The 18,133-nt window shown below is 39.0% G+C and overlaps 1 protein-coding gene across 2 annotated transcripts; it reads right to left on the reverse strand.

Moving 5' to 3' along the window:
- Nucleotides 1–4,046: 4,046 nt before the first annotated feature.
- On the reverse strand, nucleotides 4,047–10,227 carry LOC142636682 (uncharacterized). 2 transcript variants are annotated; one of them, XM_075810962.1, is made up of 7 exons: nucleotides 10,063–10,227; nucleotides 9,486–9,656; nucleotides 6,581–6,732; nucleotides 6,227–6,336; nucleotides 6,033–6,118; nucleotides 4,469–4,573; nucleotides 4,047–4,382 (listed from the first exon to the last, which is right to left on the reverse strand). In XM_075810962.1, the coding sequence occupies exons 2-7, from the start codon at nucleotides 9,593–9,595 to the stop codon at nucleotides 4,271–4,273; spliced, it is 675 nt and encodes a 224-aa protein (XP_075667077.1). In that variant the 5' UTR covers nucleotides 9,596–9,656; nucleotides 10,063–10,227; the 3' UTR covers nucleotides 4,047–4,270. The 2 variants fall into 2 exon arrangements, with proteins under 2 accessions (XP_075667077.1, XP_075667076.1); XM_075810961.1 differs by lacking the exon at nucleotides 10,063–10,227 and having other exon boundaries at nucleotides 9,486–9,800.
- Nucleotides 10,228–18,133: the final 7,906 nt, after the last annotated feature.

The raw sequence follows: 18,133 nt of genomic DNA on the forward strand, positions 1-18,133 counted from the left end.
TTTCTTAGTCTACTTGAGTGGTTTAGGCTCTTAAGGTATCTTCTTGTCAACTTTTCAGTCAGAGCATGTTAACTGTCTGTTTGGAAGACTACTGGGCAGCTTATGATAAACCATGGTATATTGTTTAGCATTGTCTGCTATTGATGACACTACTTTAGAGAGGAACGAAATAATAGTTCTCATGTTGATTTTACCTAGCAGTGAACCCCTAAAGTTTTCAGAAACAGGTTCCTCTGATGCCACTTCATTTTTACAATCTAGGGGAACAATTAAGTCATCAGTAGTCTTGGAAGCACAACAAAATCTAAATGACTTAAGGGCACAGAGATGCACAAAGAATGACACTCAACATGGATCTAAACTGAAAAAGGTATGGCTATCAGATGATAACATCTATATGTAATATTTTCATGATGATGGATGTAGAAAAATGGACAAAAGACTCTCCACATTGATCTAAACCGGAAAGGGTTTTGGTGTCAGATGATAGCTACTGTTGTTAACATCTTCATGATGATAAAGGGAAAAGAATTGGTAATAACTCATGGCATTGATCTAAATGTAATAACTCTACTTTTATTTGCATGAATAATTAGCAGACTGCTTCATCCCCCCCCCCCCCCCCCCCCCCCCCCTGCACACAAAAAAAAAAAAAAAAGTGTATGCAAATGCATGTATGTGTTTCTTGTTGTAACCATTGCAATTATTTTCCTGTAATAGCTGGATACCGTATCAGCTGGGTATTTGGAGGGAGCCTGTGCTGGTAAGTCATTTCCTCAGCATGAGAGTTTAATTAGGAAATACAGTATCAAGTTGGCATCTACAAGCTCTGTAAGGGTGATACTTCCCTTCTAGTAAATGGGCAGATTTATTTTAAACTTTAGATGCTAATAGCCTAGTATTGGAAATTAATTTGTTTTAAAGGATATCTGGATGGGTACGCAATTGCTTCTCACAGACATCAGGGTTGCTGCAGAGCTACTTGTAAATCAATTATGTGGTTACCAGGTCGCAGAGAGGGAAAGAAAGAAGTCAAAAAGAACTTTAAATTACACTTCTTCACTTATCCCAATAACAATTCTAATGCTACTTCCTGTAAGCACTTATTGGATCACTTTTCTTTCAGTAGTTTTTATTTTTTATTTTTTTATCACTGACTCAAGAACATACCTACTTATGTATGAGTATGACCTTTAATGAGTTTAGCATTCTGAAATTGGACCAACTAATAAATATAGCAACTTTATTCTGATGTAATAGTATTCCTTATGGTACCAAGAGTGAAAGCATTATCTATCCAGATAAAGGTTTATTAAAATAGTTTATTCTTTTAATGTAGCCCTTATAAATGATGAAAGTACCCCCTGTTCACAATGAGGTATAGCTGTAAGTCTCTAACCAGAGACAGTAAGATGAATAAAAATTTCAATAATTGAAGCATAATTAGGTTTATTCACTTGTTCATTGTGCTACAATTTGTTTTGTTTTTTTTTTTTTTTTTTTTTCTGTATTTCTTTTGTTAATCATTTATAGTTCTTTATAGAAGCTAACTCTTTTTTTCTCTCATGTATAATATGCACTTGGGTGTCAAGGTGACCTATTAATAGGGTTACACAAGAGCAGAGCTTATGCAAGAAACACTAACAGATTCATAACGAAGTTGACAAATTTTCTCTCCCTGTTCTACGAGCAGGTATCTGCTATAGGTCATGCAACCATTCTAGCAGCAATCAAAAAGGACATACCATTCTTGGTAATTGCCTTCCCATTGTGTTTATAATTTATTCAAGTACTTCCTGTTAATCATGCTTTCATGTACTGCATCCAGATTCCTTCTCCATATTCTTCTGAGCGATTGGATGTTATGAAACAACTAAAAAGAACTAAGAAGATGGAAGTTCAGTCATGGGGCAACCTTGAAGATCCATCCTCTAGAATACCGAAGTAATTATTTCATGGGATCTTGTTGTCTAAATGTTGCTTAACAGCTCCTTATACTAACCTTGTTGCACAATCAGTACATTGATGGGTGCATGCATACATATGTTGAGACAGAATGTATAGGTAGACAAACTATTTACTTATCAAAGAACCAAAGTAGTTTGACAAACACATTTTCTATTGATTTATGGTTGGGTGCAAATGCGAATTTGGGGATGCAAAAGATTCAGGTTCCAAATCAGAAACCACCTGAGGTTATATATTTTCACTGGCACTTCTATAATGATGTCAATGTTACTTGGTTCAAAGCTTTTCCTCAGAATTTGACAATCAACTAAAACAGTGACATTAACCATTGTAACAGTAACTGTATAGATTTTATCTTTCTTCCTATCTTAGCATTCGTTCTTTGGGCAAGTTCCCAGGTACCCTCTATATCATCTCATTGCACCCAAAGCATCATGCATTACCTTCCTTCTCTTTTATACTAACCATATATGTGTATTTTAATTACTGGTTTTAAGATCACCTCTAATCCACTATAAGAAAATAAACTCCTATAAAAGTTACAGCTATGAATGGTTGGAATTAAGAATGTCAATGAGGAGAACAAGAATTTGAATAGAGCTGAACTGAGGCCTTGATTTGTCATCTAAAATCCCCTGCAAAACTGTTGAGGTGAGTCTGCATCATCAGTTTGTGTCAAAGAGATAGTGAAACCGAGAACTAGCCAACCCTACTGTAAAGATATCAGCATTTTGGTTTTTTGTACAAACAAACAAACTGTACTTTTAGAGTTGAGAAGCTCACGAATGAAGTGATAATAAACTTCAATATGTTTTGTTTGAACCTGAAAAACAGGTGACAAGGTAAAGATGGTGAGATGTGAAATTCATATAGTATAGAGTGAATACATATAATTTCTGCAGTTGTACATGCAAGTGCATGAATCTCGGCCTTTACTTGACGTGGCTACAATGGGTTGTTTCTTGCAAGACCATGAAATGAGATTAGCCCCAAGATACTGAAGAGCTTGTTGTGCGATGAATGGCATGGTAAGTGTATCTTTGATATACCTAGGGATTCATTTTATGGCCTGTAAGTTAACAGTTGTTGGAGAGGGAGCATAAACTGACGGGTTTAATTGAAAACATAAGTAAGATCAAACCTAGTCATCGTATGATATGGGCAAATTACTTCAACTGAAAATGGATACAGATGCAGGGAGCATCACTTTTGAATGGACCTAAAATTAACGTCACTTTTATCATGTAACAACTGCAATAACTCACATTAATAATTGTGAAAAAAAGTGTCTTTATTTATTGTTTTAAAATTGTCCCACTTGTTAATAAAAAGAAGATTGTTCACATTGAAGTTTCATATAAAGTTTGAGGGCTGTTCAGAATTGCCAAAATTTTGATAAAAGTATAAACGATGAAGTACTCCACTAAAGAAGAAACAAGATTCAAAACAAATATTCCCTCCCTTGTGTAAGTGCGTTTGTTTCTCAAAAAAAAAAAAAAATCAAAACGAATATTTATAATGACGATGTGGAAATCTTCAATCAAGTAGGTTTGTCTAGATGAGATAGCAACCCCATCCCTATGCCTGCAATTGCCATAAAAAGCCCTCCTTAGGTGGTCACCGGTATGGTACTTGCCACAAGGCCTCCAATAATAAAGTCAATGTATAAGCTTTTAAGAAAGTATGAGAGCTTAGAATATCAGAACTACGGCGTATTAGTATATTAAGTGTGTGTATGTACTTTCTTTATTTGGTTCCGAGAGGTGTTTATATATGGCTCCATTGCTTCTAGTCGTTGTGGCCTTTATTGTGGTTTTAGCGCTTCTTTTGTAACTCCTTTGGGCTCATTAACGTGGGTTTTGATGAGCTTCCAATAGTTTGACAGCTAATTTATAACTGTCTGAAGTATTGAATCCTCTATTAATGGCTTGCTTTCCTTCGTCCATGACGTGACCAGATGTATGAAGGTGCCTGATGGGATCGTCTGGGCAAGAAGGTTTGTTGGTCCTATCACAATTGGTACTAGGTTGGAGCATCAGTGAGATAACACGTTATCAAGTATGCTGATAAAGCATGTACTTACAAAAGAAAAATCCATAAAATGATACAAAAGCTTTCAGATTGACAAAAATGACGAAGTGAGATTAATGAGGTCAGAAACAAATCAAAAGCAGACTTAAAAAAACTAAAAAAATTCTACGCAACAAGTTTGGCAAACAAATACATGAGAACAGATTGCCTTGCACAATCCCCTGAAAACAAGAGAACATCTTGTGTATTGTAGAACCAACAATCTTTAAGACTATTCTCTAATTCTATGCTTCTTTGATTTCTTGATTTGATGGTCATTGTTCAAAGAATATATTTCTCCGCCTACCAATTCTTGCTCACTTTCACTCCTTTTCCTTGTACTCCTGCAAAATTTTTACGTTACTGACTTATACAACAGAAACTCAAAAAGTTCACAAAATTTTCTTAAACTCAAAACTCAGTTGAAAACCTGTCAGATACTGAAAAATCTTCCGAATGTCTAGCCAACCAGCGAATGCTTCCTGTGTTAGCAGGAAGTAGAGATCCAGAAACGTGCAGTCTTTCCTCATCAAAGCTGCAAATATGAAGATATAAAATTCAACACACAATTATGATAAAAAGTTCAACAAAATGTTTTGCAATTAAACAAGTGTAATTTTTTCCAATTTTCCAGAACTTTGACTTAAAGCACAGAATATCTAAACTCATATATAATTACACTAAGTTCAATAAATTCAAGCTGCCGGGGTTCAAGTGAGAGCCCAACAGTAATGACATCCTTTGTGGTGTTATATATTTGTGGTTAACACCACCTGCCCTGCCCCCACTATCTACCTATCAAAACAAATTTCAAGCTGCCAACAAAGCTATTATGTAATTGATGGACATGTTGCAACCAACATGTAAAAGTTTTTAGATTGATGGACCAGCATTAAGAGATGAGATGATTTCTAAACTATAGCTAAATATGTCAACTTGGAGCAGTAAAACAATTTTTTAAGTAAATTGCAATTGATCAATCAATATATAAGAAAATCTTGAATAGGAACAAACAATTAAAAAAAATTGTATCTGCCTTATTTCTTAAAAATAGTTGGGAAAAAAAAAAAGGAATGGGTAAATAAGATCTATTCCTTTATGAACCCTCATGGTCATTATATCTATAAACAACAATAGTTGTTACCAACTACATGGGGTTGTATAAGTTAGGTAGAATCCCAATATTATTAGCACCTCGGGTAGTGAATCCCACTAGATGATCAGCATGCCCATATTCTTAATTTCTTAAGTGTTGCAATTGATTGTGTAGGTTTCTCTATTAAATGCCATTCACAAACGACTTAGAAATAACACAAGGAAAATAATTTACCTATTCTTCTTATAAGTAATAGAATTTTATTGAACATGAAAAGGACTACTCTATGTTCACAATGATGAACATAAAGCACCTTCAAAAAAAAAAAAAAAAAGCAAGTCAATTAGAAAATCTAAGAGAAAGTTGGAAATCAAAAACTGAAATACAGTTGATAAAATCCCATGTTTGAAAGTACGGAGCAACAAAGACTTCAATTGATCAATAGGTCTCACAATCTCCTCAAATATAAATCACATTTACCTAAATGAGTAGATTAATTGTTCTTTTAATTTGAACCAGTAGTCAACAATAAAGGAATTTTATCAAAGTTTGTTTCCTTCATCATAAAAGCTTCCTCTATTTATGTTTATGGTATTAAGAATTTGAGACACACACATATATAAAGAGACTTCACACAAATATAAATAGACTTCACAACCATCCATTGAAAATCGTTTCAATATCAATCTTTAAATTCTTTATGAAACCAAGAGACCAATATTACCTAAATAGAGAGAGAGAGAGAGAGAGAGAGAGAGAGAGAGAGAGAGAGAGAGAGAGAGAGGACGAAGGAGGAGAAACAGACCATACTTAAGTTATTAAATGAGTGAAACACACACACATACACACATGTAAAGAACGTGCCAGTCTAAATATGTTGATGAAATAAAAATGTCACCTTTTGACTAAAAAGCGAATCACGGTTCCAACCTTTATCACATGTCGCTTTTGAGATCTGCTAGCAAATAGTTCATCACCATGTTTCTAGGACAAAATATGCATATCATATAATTCAATCAGCATTCAAGTCCTCATACATACGAGATTAGAGGAAAAGGATGTAAACTTTGAAAAAGATGATGAACTACTTACAATTTTATGATTGAAATCTTCTCGAATGTCCTCACCTGTTATGATAGCAGATGAAAAACCAAGAACAATGACATGAATTGATCTTTCCGTAAGTTTCACCACCTTTCCCTCTGTAAGTGACATTATAAGAAAACAATCAGCAAGGTCAACATAAAGGCATATGAAGAAAATACATCACATGTTCATGAATGCTTCAATGAAGTTCACATTTGGTCCTTGCCAAACAAACTCTTATAATAATTTTTCTGTTCTTATTTTTTGGGGGTGGGGTGGGGGGGGCGGGTGATTTAAGAAAGGAAAAGAAAGCAAAGCACACTAGTCCTAAAATAGTTAGATGGGGCACCACAAAACTACCTAAAAGCATATTTGGCTTTGGAGCAAAAAGTAACAACTTTGCTTTTAGCTTCACACCAAAATAAGGGTGAAATCCTGGAAGAATCTTTGCAATTTTGTCTTGAATTTGGACGTCATAAGCTAAAACCACACCGTCAAAACTTTCATTGAACCTGTAATCAAAACCACAATGGCCACATACACACATTAACAAATGCAGATCTACTAAATATTTGATGATTTCAGAGAATAATAGATCCTGCATTTTTTATTTCTACAAAACAATCTATAAAAATGAAGAAAGCGCGCCTTTTAACTATGCAAAATAACACAATAAATAGTTATCCAAAATAAGAAAACTTATGCCACATCATCTCAGCACTATGATAGTAAGAAAGCAACATCATGGTCAACAGCAACATTTATCAAAATGATAGGGGTTGCTATCTATGCAAAAGAGTTCCGTATCATAAATTTGGTAGACTGGTATTGAAACAAAGTGAGTAATCAAGGCATCACATGGATAGATTGAACAGAAATTTCTTTGGGGATCTGATGGTACAAGGAGGAAGATGCATTGGGTGGGTTGGAACAAAGTGACCCGGCCTGTGGTGGAGGGTGGTCTTGGACTACAAACTGCCAAAGGTAGGAACCTGGCTTATCTAGCACTAAACTGAATTGGAGACTTTAGACCGAAAAAGATGCCCTATGGTCTCAAGATATGAGGAACAAGTACCTGTCTCCTAGAAGGGCTGCTTCCAATAATGAGAATGCTCTCCCAAGCTCTCGAATTTGGAAAGGAACGAAGAAAGGGATGAAAGTCTTTAAAGAGGGCACTAGATGGAGCCTTGGTCAGGACAGCAATCTAAGATTTTGGCTGGACAATTGGACCTCTTATGGTCCACTGCAACAGCTTATCCAAGGGCCTCTTAACAGAGGGGAAGAAGAGATGAGAGTTGGGGAAATTGCTGCACTGAATGGTTGGGATAGGGGGAAAATTTCTATGGTGATACCACCAGCGGTTGAATTAGAGATTCAAGCCATGTCTCGTGCCTGTGTAGCTGATGAGAAGGATAGAATTATTTGGGCTGCCACTCCTAATGTGGTTTTTAATCAAAATAGTGCCTATCTATTGGCAAGCAATCAGAATGATCATCAATTCTCTTTTAATGGCAAATGGATTTGGAATCTCAAGGTGTTGCCGAGGATCCAATCCTCCGTTTGGTTGTGCTCCCATAACAGCTTAGCCACTCGGGAGTGTCTTGCTTCTAGAGGTATTCCTATCTCTACAATCTGTCCAATATGTCAGCTAGATTCTGAATCAATCCTCCATCTCCTTAGGATTGTGGCTTTGCTTCCAATTGTTGGCAGAGTTTAGGAATGGGATACCTCAGGTCGGATTTTTTCTCTCTAAATACTAGCACATGGCTGGAAAAAATTTTTTTTTTTTTGATAAGTAATCTGGAAGCTTTTATAAATAAAGGAAATAACGTCATACAAGGAGTTCATGATGATGAACAATAAGAAAAAACTACTAGGAATAAAAGTTAAGGGAGGGCAAAAACTCAGCGAGAGACGAGCAATTAGAAAGTCCCCAACAACGAGACCACTCTAAGAGACTACGCTGGCACAAAAGATTCAACTCAACCAAGGACTTCTCTTTGTCTTCAAAGGAACGACGATTTCGTTCCAACCACACAATCCACATTAAGCACCCTGGAACCAAATTCCATATGTCCGACTTATCCTTTCCATGCCACTGATGCCAACAAGGAATCAACTCCGCCACCGACCCTGGCATAACCCAAAGAATCCCAAAGGTCTGAAGCATACAAGACCAAAGAGAATGGGTAACAGGACAATGCAAAAGAAGATGGTTAACCGACTCCCCATCCTTGCAGCACAAGCAACACCTATTAACCAAGGGCCGACCCTTAAGCATAAGGTTGTCCAAGGTGAGGATCCGACCATGAGCAGCAGACCACAGAAAGAAAGCCACGCGCTTGGGGATCTTCGGTTGCCAAACCCCCTTCCAAGGAAGCCAAGAATTCGAAGCACCTCGGATCGCGAGGTAGTAAGACCGAGTGTCAAACATTATGGCAACACCGGAACAGGGTTGTTTTAAAAAATCTACCCACTAGTCAAGCAATTCACAAAGAAATCATCCAAAGAGCAGCTGAGTATGTTTTATGTGCTCTGAACGTGGCTGCCAACAAGCCTCGAGTTGGACAGCTCATCAGATGGGAGAGACCTCAAAGGGGCTGGTTTAAGCTTAACACTGATGGCTCATCGTTAGGCAATCCCAGTATGGCAGGTGGTGGGGGTATACTCCGAAGTGATGCAGGTTTATGCTTTTTCTAGGCACATTGGAACCACAACAAGTTTCCTAGCTGAACTTTGGGCTTTGAGGGATGGTCTGATTATGTGTCAAAATCTACAAATCAATGCTCTAGAAATTGAGTTGGATGCTAAAATTATTGCTGATTTGATGACTAATCCTGGTAATTCTAACGCTATAAATTCTGCTATGGTGGCTGACTGCAGGCTCTCAATTTTCCAAGTTCCGCAAGTTAAAGTGACGCATTGCTACCGGGAAACAAACCACTGTGCTGGTATAATGTATTACAATTCCCCCCCTCCCTGTCTGCGTGACTGTTATCTTTCGGATTTGTATGGTCTGTACCTTGTTAGGCTATGTCCTAACTCTGATGTTTCTGCTGTTCTTTTTTAGTTGAATGAATTTCCCTTTTTAACCCAAAAAAAAAAAAAATCAAGGCATCGCTGATGATAAATATTTTCTTAGAGATTTCAATAAGAAGTCTTCCAAATCACATGAACAACAATAACAACATATAAATTTAACATCATCAATCGCTAAAAAAAAGGGTAGATAAATGTTTACATTAATGGGGGTGAGGGACAATACCTGAAAAGCAGAGAGCTAAGCTCACGGAGGACCGCTTGTGGAACCTTGTTACTCTTTGATGGGTGCACGTAAACTACCAAATTGGCATCTGAAACCTTCAATCCTTCCATTGCAGGCTCCAATTAGAACCGGTGCTTCATTTAGCAGAAACTAAGAGCGCATTCAGGATTGCTGTAACAAGTAGAGCTTTTGTCAGTGGACCTTTACTAATGAAAAAGCTATTTTAGCATTTGGTAACTACAGTTCTGAAATGCTTTGAAGCTGTTAAACCTGTTTGGTAAACAAACTGAGAAAGTCACTGATAAATAAGAAATCACAAAAGAGGACACTATAGAAGTGTTCTGTTTTTAGAAATATATGGCATCAAAAATGGTAGTATGGTTTATATATATATAATAGTGTTACTGTTACTGTTCACACTTGAATCCAAATAATTCAATTAATGGCTCGCGCACACACATGGTCCATGGAGACTACAATGTAGCGCCTAAAACCCTACCATTAATTGAAATCACAAATCACAAACTAATGTTAGAAATCACAAACCCACATTAAAAATCACAAACCCACGCCACACCTTGGCTGAGATGAGCAGCAACACGCCGGAGAAGAGGAAATCAAACACAAACACACCCAGACACTTCTGATGAAAGCTACGGAACAAAGAGATCATAGAGCAATAAAAAATAATATCTTGGTGAGTAGGGTATTTTTTGATAAGCCCTTTTTTGTTTTGTAGAGAACACAGTTTAGAGAGAAAACATTTTATTTATAACTCTAAAAATCAAATATAAATTATAAATTTAACTGATGATTTTAAATAATGTGAATTTTTAAAAATTTAGGTGGCAATATTAAAGAAGTCAACAAATAATCCAAATTTATCTTTATCTATTATTATTACAAATAGTATGCCCGTTTGATACATGAATTAATTAAAAATCATATGTAAGTTGATTTTAAGAATACCCACTAATATAACTGACATCCTAAGTTCCTAACTTTGGTTATGGACACACTACCAAGTTTCATTCAAGCAAAATATTATCGTAAATAATTGAAATACTTTAAATAAATAATGAATTTGCTTTTAAATTCCTAAAATTTTTTGGGCGATAGAATGTTAATTGAAACAGCTTTAAGGTTTGATAATTAGAGGTAATAGGTCAACTAACGTGGCATAAAGAATAGTATAGGTTTAATTACCGTATTAGTCCATTATATTTTCCACCTTCTATGTCAAAAGTATATAATAGGTCATTGTTAAAATATATATATATATATATATATATATATATATAAATTCTATTTTAATCTAATTTAAGTGTATATGTGTGAAATGGTGAAACTCTTTATTGAAGACTCCACCCCCAATCCTAACATTAATATTAAAATATAAATAATAATGCCACCTGCCATGTCAGTTGCCATGTGGCCATAATTTTAAATTTTAATTTAATTAAAAACCATTTTTATCGTCATCCTCCGTTCTCTAATTATACGGAGGGAATTCGAAACTTGGATTCTCGCTGTAGAAGGACTTGCTTGCTCCCTGCCATGTCAACGTCTCCTAAGGAGACTTTCCAATCTTTTTTTTTTTTTTTTTTTTTTTGGAGAAACCTTTACCGATTAAAATTAAAACAATTTTTGGATTTTGTAAAACCTTAATGCTATGGCCGGCCCAAGGAATTGTGGGTATTAATGCCACATTTAAATTTGGACCTTTTATATACTTTTAAATTTAATTAAATAGTGTGGGTTCCAGTTAACTCAACTGGTAAAGTCTTTGATGGTTGTATAAGAGATCTGAGGTTCAATTCCCGTTTACACAAAAAACTAATTGGTGTCATAGAACATCCTCCATCCACACAATAAAATTTAAAATAACTTAAAATATATTCTTCTAATTTGTTTAATTAGATGCATTTTTTTAACTTTTTTTTATTGAATTTCTTGTTCATTTGTGAGTTGTTTATTTAAATTTTTTTATAACTGTTTTTGAAAGTTTTCTTTTTCGTTTGTTAGATTTTCAACTAATTTTTTCAATCATATTGTGTTATAGTCAGAAATTATCAAAAGAACCTTTTTCAGGCTCAATTAATTTTGCTAATTTTTTTTTTCACAACATTCCTAAATTAGTATGGGAAAAAAAATTTAAATTAGAGATTGTGGTGGGCTCATGTGCAAGTTGCCATGTTAATTTAAAAATATTGTGAAATTATAGTAATATTTTGTTGTATTCATAGCATTACTATTTGTTTTTTATATTTATCGATTGGCGAATATTTTAGGCTAAATAAATACTCTTATAGTTATAAAAATATCCTCATTGGTTAAAATTTGGGGGCCTTATTTCACTTAGGAACTTTAATCAACTGTCTAATAAGCCTAGTAGTAGGGCCGACCTTGCTTAAGGCTATATTATATACTATGTCATATTCTAGCATCCGTACAAAAACACAAAAATATATGTGCATAACTAATTAACCAACAAGTAATGCTTGTGGGGGGTAAGATTTATAAAATAAATAAATGGGTCGTGGGCTTGATCAATTGGTACCAGTTTTTTTTTGTCATTGGGCCCCTAAGCCCAAGAGTCAGCCTACACTACAGACATCCGAGGAACCGTCCAAGGATGAATGTCTCCTCGGATGGGCCCGGCGAACACCCTGGGGTTTGCCAAAAAGATTAAAGGCAGAGTTCTGGAAAAACCATTGGGTAAGAGGGGAATCCAAGTACCCTCTAGAGGCAACGGCGTGATAGAAATATCTGAGAAAAAGGCTGCTACCTCCACATTAAAGACTCTGCACCTACCTCCCTGGTCGCATTAATGGGGAAATGACCCCTGAACAGTAGAATTGAACTTTCCTGCTATTATTTAAAGACTTCAAGAAGGTGGTGGAAAGGGGAGGCACCTAAGAATAAGATTTGTGTGACATGTAGATGTAAGAGGGAAGAAGAAGAATATTTAAGAAGAGAAGGGAAAAAAGAAAAGGGGGGATCTGTCAGTTAGCTAAAAAAAGAACTAAGAACTGTAATTTTTGGCATAAAAGAGAAGCAATATACAAATCGTCCTTAGCTTACGTCCGAGGAGGTTCCCTTGTCATATTTGTTTATCATTTGCAAAGATTGTGGCATTCTAGCCTGCTTATCAAGTCTCCAATATCCCTAAACTAGATTTCAAATCCACATTCTACAAATCTTATTGTTTAAGGCTCATTGGGCCTGAGCCCACGTCTATCTTTGGGTCCAGGTGTAATTGTAAACTTACAATTGGCGCCGTTTATGGGAAATCTAGTGTTGAAGGAACTGGAACACCATGGCAGGCTTAGGCTCACACAATGCAGAATCTCAGGGATCGCAACTTGAAGATCTTTTCGAACGTCTTGAACGCCGAAGGGATCGAGAGGGAAGCGTTCACACTGTATATCCTGGCGCGAGTCATACCCTCGGTGGAGGCAGTGCCACCCATGAAGATGATGCTAAGGCCATGCAGAGGGAGATAAACCACCTCAAGATGAAGCTACGCCGCATCAGACCAAGGCGTGCTTCACCCCCATCTAATCCTTCTTCTGGGGAATCCCGGGGAAGTAGTTACAGTTCAAGGTCGTGGTCGCCCTCCAGCAAAACTTCCTCTTGCAAAGAGGGTGACCTACTAGGTCACAGGCATAGGAAGCTCCCCTCCAGGGGCTTGGGAACGACGCTATTAGCCGAGCAATACACCAACTCTCCAAATCGCCATTCTCGCGTAAGATTGAGAATGGGAGGCTCCCCAGGCGGTTCACTCAGCCCACCTTCACCATTTATAATGGCCGGACAGACCCAGTGGAACACGTAAGCCACTTTAATCAGAGAATGGCGGTGCATTCTCACAATGAGACCTTGATGTGTAAAGTCTTCCCTTCTAGCTTGGGACATATTGCTATGACATGGTTCAATGGCCTAAAATCGGGGTCTGTCGGTTCGTTTGGAGAACTTACTAGAGCATTCGCATCACGGTTTATTACATGCAGCAGAGTTCCTCGGCCGTTGGATTCACTTTTATCTATGGCTATGAGGGAGGGTGAGACATTGAAAGCGTACTCCGACAGGTATTGGGAGATGTTCAATGAGATAGACGGAGATTTTGACGAGGTGATGATTAATACTTTTAAAGTGGGCCTTCCCACTGATCATGTTTTAAGGAAATCCTTGATCAAAAAGCCCGTACTGAGTGTACGTCTCCTCATGGACCGCATTGACGAGTACAAGAGGGTGGAAGAAGACCAACAGCAGGGTAAGGGTAAGGCGAAGGTTATCCCGCAGGAGAAAAGGGATTTCAGGTCGGATAGATATCACAACAATAAGCCGAGGAGAGATTACTCCGGGCAGCATGGCTCGGCAATTCCTCAGGCTGTTAATACTGTATTCCGAGAGCCAGTGCACCAGCTGTTGAAGAAATTTCGTAAGGAACCCTACTTCAGATGGCCTAGTAAGATGGCGGGGGATCCTGCGAAGCGGAATTAGAATCTCTTTTGCCAGTACCACCAGGATGTGGGTTATACCACCGAGAATTGTCAGACCCTCTGGAACCACTTGGAGCAGCTCGTTAGTGAGGGGAAGTTGAAGCAGCACCTATACCAACCTAACGGGCAAGACAATCAGTCTGTCTTGAATAATCAAAAGAGTAATTCATCTCGGCTGTCCTTGGGAACGATAAACGTTATCTTCGCTGCACCTGGCAGGACCGGTTCATGTCCTACCAGAGTGATAGCAGTTTCACACTCCTGGGCTGAGGAGTCAGGCGCGAAACCGAAGAGGTTGAAAGTGAATTTGCCCGTTTTGGGATTTTCAGAGGAGGACAAGGCTAGGACCATCCAACCCCATGATGACGCCTTGGTAGTCACTTTGAGGATAGGGATTTACGACATCAGGAGGGTGATGATTGAACAGGGCAATGGGGCAGATATTATATACCCTGACTTATTTAAAGGGCTGAAGTTGAAATTGGAGGATCTCACCCCTTACGACTCGTCGTTAATAAGTTTTGAAGGGAAGGCCATTATACCAAAGGGACAGATTCGGTTGCCCGTACAATCTGGCTCGGAAACGGTTGAGGTGGATTTTATTATGGTCGACGCATATTCCCCATACACAGCCATCCTTGCTAGACCCTGGCTGCACGCTTTGGGTGCTGTCTCCTCCACCTTGCATGTTAAGGTAAGATTCCCTTCGGGGGAATATATTGAAGAAATTTTGGGTAGCCAATCAGTGGCCAGGCAATGCATAACGGTTGCAGTACTATATCAGGCCAGAACGGAGTTCTCGGCCTCGGTTGTTAAGGACTTATAGCAATTAACGACTCTGGGCGCGCCCGACGCAATGACGGCAAAGGAGGCCGCATGTGAAGACTTGGAGAAGTTTCTGATAGCCGATGATCCTGAAAGGTTCTTTCAAGTTGGCGTACGTTTACCATACCAGGAGAAGATGGAGTTGTTGAAGTTTTTGAAGGACAACATCGATGTCTTTGCCTGGGATCCCTATGAGGCTCCTGGGGTAGACCTAAGCTTCATTTGTCACCATTTGAACGTCAACCCTGCTATTGTTCCTAGAAGGCAGCCACCTTGGGGTTCCTCCAAAGAGCACTCTGAGGCTGTTAAATATGAAGTGCTCAAGCTCAAGAGGGCCGGGGCTATAAAGGAAGTTTTCTACCCAAAGTGGTTGGCGCATACGGTCGTGGTGAAAAAGAAGAACGGAAAGTGGAGAGTATGTGTGGACTTTACAGATTTAAACAAAGTCTGCCCAAAAGACTCGTTCCCTATGCCACGCATCGATCAGCTTGTGGATGCCACGGTCGGACATCCTCGGATGAGCTTTTTGGATGCCTTTCAGGGTTATCATTAAATTCTATTGGCGGCGGAGGATCAAGAGAAGACTTTTTTTATTACTCCAACAGGGAAATATCACTACAAGGTTATGCCATTCGGATTGAAGAATGCTAGGGCTACTTACCAAAAGATGATGACCAGAATGTTTGAGTTGCAACTTGGAAAGACCATTGAGGTATACGTGGACGATATGGTAGTGAAAAGTAAGACAATACCTTCACATGTGAAAGATTTGGACGACACCTTTCAAGTACTTAGAAAGTACTAGCTGCGCCTTAACGCCTCAAAGTGTTCTTTTGGTGTGGGTTTTGAAAAGTTCCTAGGTTATATGGTTACTCATAGAGGGATAGAAGTGAACCCGGCACAAGTCAGAGCCATTCAAGGCTTACAGCCACCTCAAAATCCAAAAGAAGTTCAGAAGTTGACGAAAATGATCGTTGCTCTCAGCAAATTTATCTCTCAGTCAGCTGACAGGTGCAGGCCTTTCTTCCAACTGTTGAATAAATGGAAAGGGTTCCAATGGTTCGAGGACTGCGTTGTAGCCTTCCAACAACTTAAGGAATATCTTTCCCGGCCACCCATTATGTCTCGGCCTGAGATAGATGAAATCCTATTTGCGTATCTGGCAGTGGCCGTCCATGCGGTTAGCCTGGTCCTCATAAGGGACGACGGTGGGGTGCAAAGACCGGTTTACTACGTCAGTAAATCCTTGAATGAAGCCGATGTGCGTTACCTACTTTTGGAGAAGGCACTTCTAGCTGTAGTTCATGCCACGCGGAAGCTTCCTCACTATTTCCAGTCCCACACCGTTGTAGTTTTGACCCAACTGCCTTTCAAGTCAGTGTTACACAGTGCTGACTACTCTAGAAGGGTGGCTAAATGAAGAACTATTTTGGGAGCCTTTGATATCAAATACATGCTACGCACCTCGGTGAAGGGCCAGGTTCTCGCAGATTTGGTGGCAGAGTTTGCTGAACCATTGTTGGAAGAAACTGTGAAGGAATCACACATGGATGAAAAATCAGTTGGCATGATTATGAACAAAGGACCTCCGATTTGGAAAGTGTCCATTGATGGCGCAGCTAACCAGAGAGGGTCTGGTGTCGGACTTATTTTGATATCCCCTAAAGGAATTGTCTTTGAAAAATCTTTGAGGTTAGCGTTCTCGGAGACTAATAACGAGGCCGAGTACGAAGTAGTCTTGGTCGGCATGAACATGGTGTGTAGCATGGGCAAAAAGGAAGTTCATATGCTCTCGGATTCTCAGTTTGTGGTCGGCCAAGTGACAAGGACCATAGAGGCTAGGGATCCAGGAATTCAAGAATACTTGATCCTAGTCAAATGCTTACAATCTAGATTCGATTCCTTTATCCTTTCTCACGTTTCTAGAAGTGGGAATACACATGCAGACTTGTTGGCTACCTTGGCGACATCCTCAGCTCTGTGTTTACCTAGGATTATCCTAGTCGAGGATTTGCTAGAGCTGACTCTCACCACTGTTATTGCAGCCTGTGTCCATCTGATAAGGCCTTGACCTAGTTGGATTGACCCTATAGTATCTTTTTTGAAAAATGACATCCTCTAGAGGACAAGTTTGAAGCAGATAAGATCCGTCGAAAGGCCCCTCGTTTCTGGCTATCCGAGGATCGGAAACTGTATAAACGCTCCTTCTCCGGACCATACTTGTTATGCGTGCACCCCGAGCTAACGGAGGTGCTTTTGGAAGAATTGCATGAGGGAATTTGTGGAAGCCATACCGGGGGAAAGTCCTTAGCCCATAGGGCTCTGACTCAGGGATATTGGTGGCTCAATATGTAGAGGAAAGCTCAGGGTTATGCAAGAAAGTGTGACCAGTGCCAAAGGTTCGTTCCCAACATTCATTAGCTTGGGGGAACCCTTAATCCTCTGTCCATTCCTTGGCCTTTTGCTCAATGGGGATTGGACATAGTAGGGCCTTTTCTAAGGGCTGTAGGAAACAAAAGGTAGCTACTTGTGGGAATCGACTATTTCACCAAATGGGTCGAGACTGAACCCTTAGCAAATATTAGGGACATCGATTCCAAGAAGTTTATTTGGAAGAACATCATTACTAGATTTTGGGTACCACACACAATCATTTCGGACAATGGTGTTCAATTTGATAGTAGAGCTTTTAGGAAGTATTGTAGCGACATGGGCATCATAAACAGATACTCCACACCGGCTTATCCTCAGGGAAATGGGCAAGCCGAGGCCGTCAACAAGGTCACAGTCAGTGGACTCAAGAAGAGGTTGGATGATGCGAAGGGCAGATGGGTAGAGGAGCTACCACATGTCTTATAGATGTATCAAACTGCGCTGCGCAAGTCCACTAAAGAGACACCGTTCTTTATGACTTACGGAGCCGAGACCGTGATACCCTTAGAATCCGGTTTCCCCACTCTAAGGACGAGTTCTTTTAGTCCGGAAAGTAATGGTGGCCTCCTGGAGAAAGGCTTGGATTTAGTTGAGGAACGGCGAGAGGCCACCATGGTCCAAATGACTTATTATCAGCGGAGGCTTAAACGAGGGTATGACGCCCACGTAAAGCTAAAGCCGCTAGTGCCTGGAGATCTGGTGTTGAAGAAGGTTGTGGGTACTGCCAAAAACCTAGCATGGGGAAAGCTCAGACCCAATTGGGAAGGACCCTATCGGATCATCTCTGTAGCGGGCATAGGATCATATCAACTAGCTGATCTAGACGTAAAAATTGTACAACGCCCCTGGAATGTAAACAATCTTCGAAGGTATTATTATTAATGA

The sequence above is a fragment of the Castanea sativa genome, chromosome 5, assembly GCF_040712315.1.
Source record: "Castanea sativa cultivar Marrone di Chiusa Pesio chromosome 5, ASM4071231v1".
Lineage (NCBI taxonomy): Eukaryota > Viridiplantae > Streptophyta > Magnoliopsida > Fagales > Fagaceae > Castanea > Castanea sativa.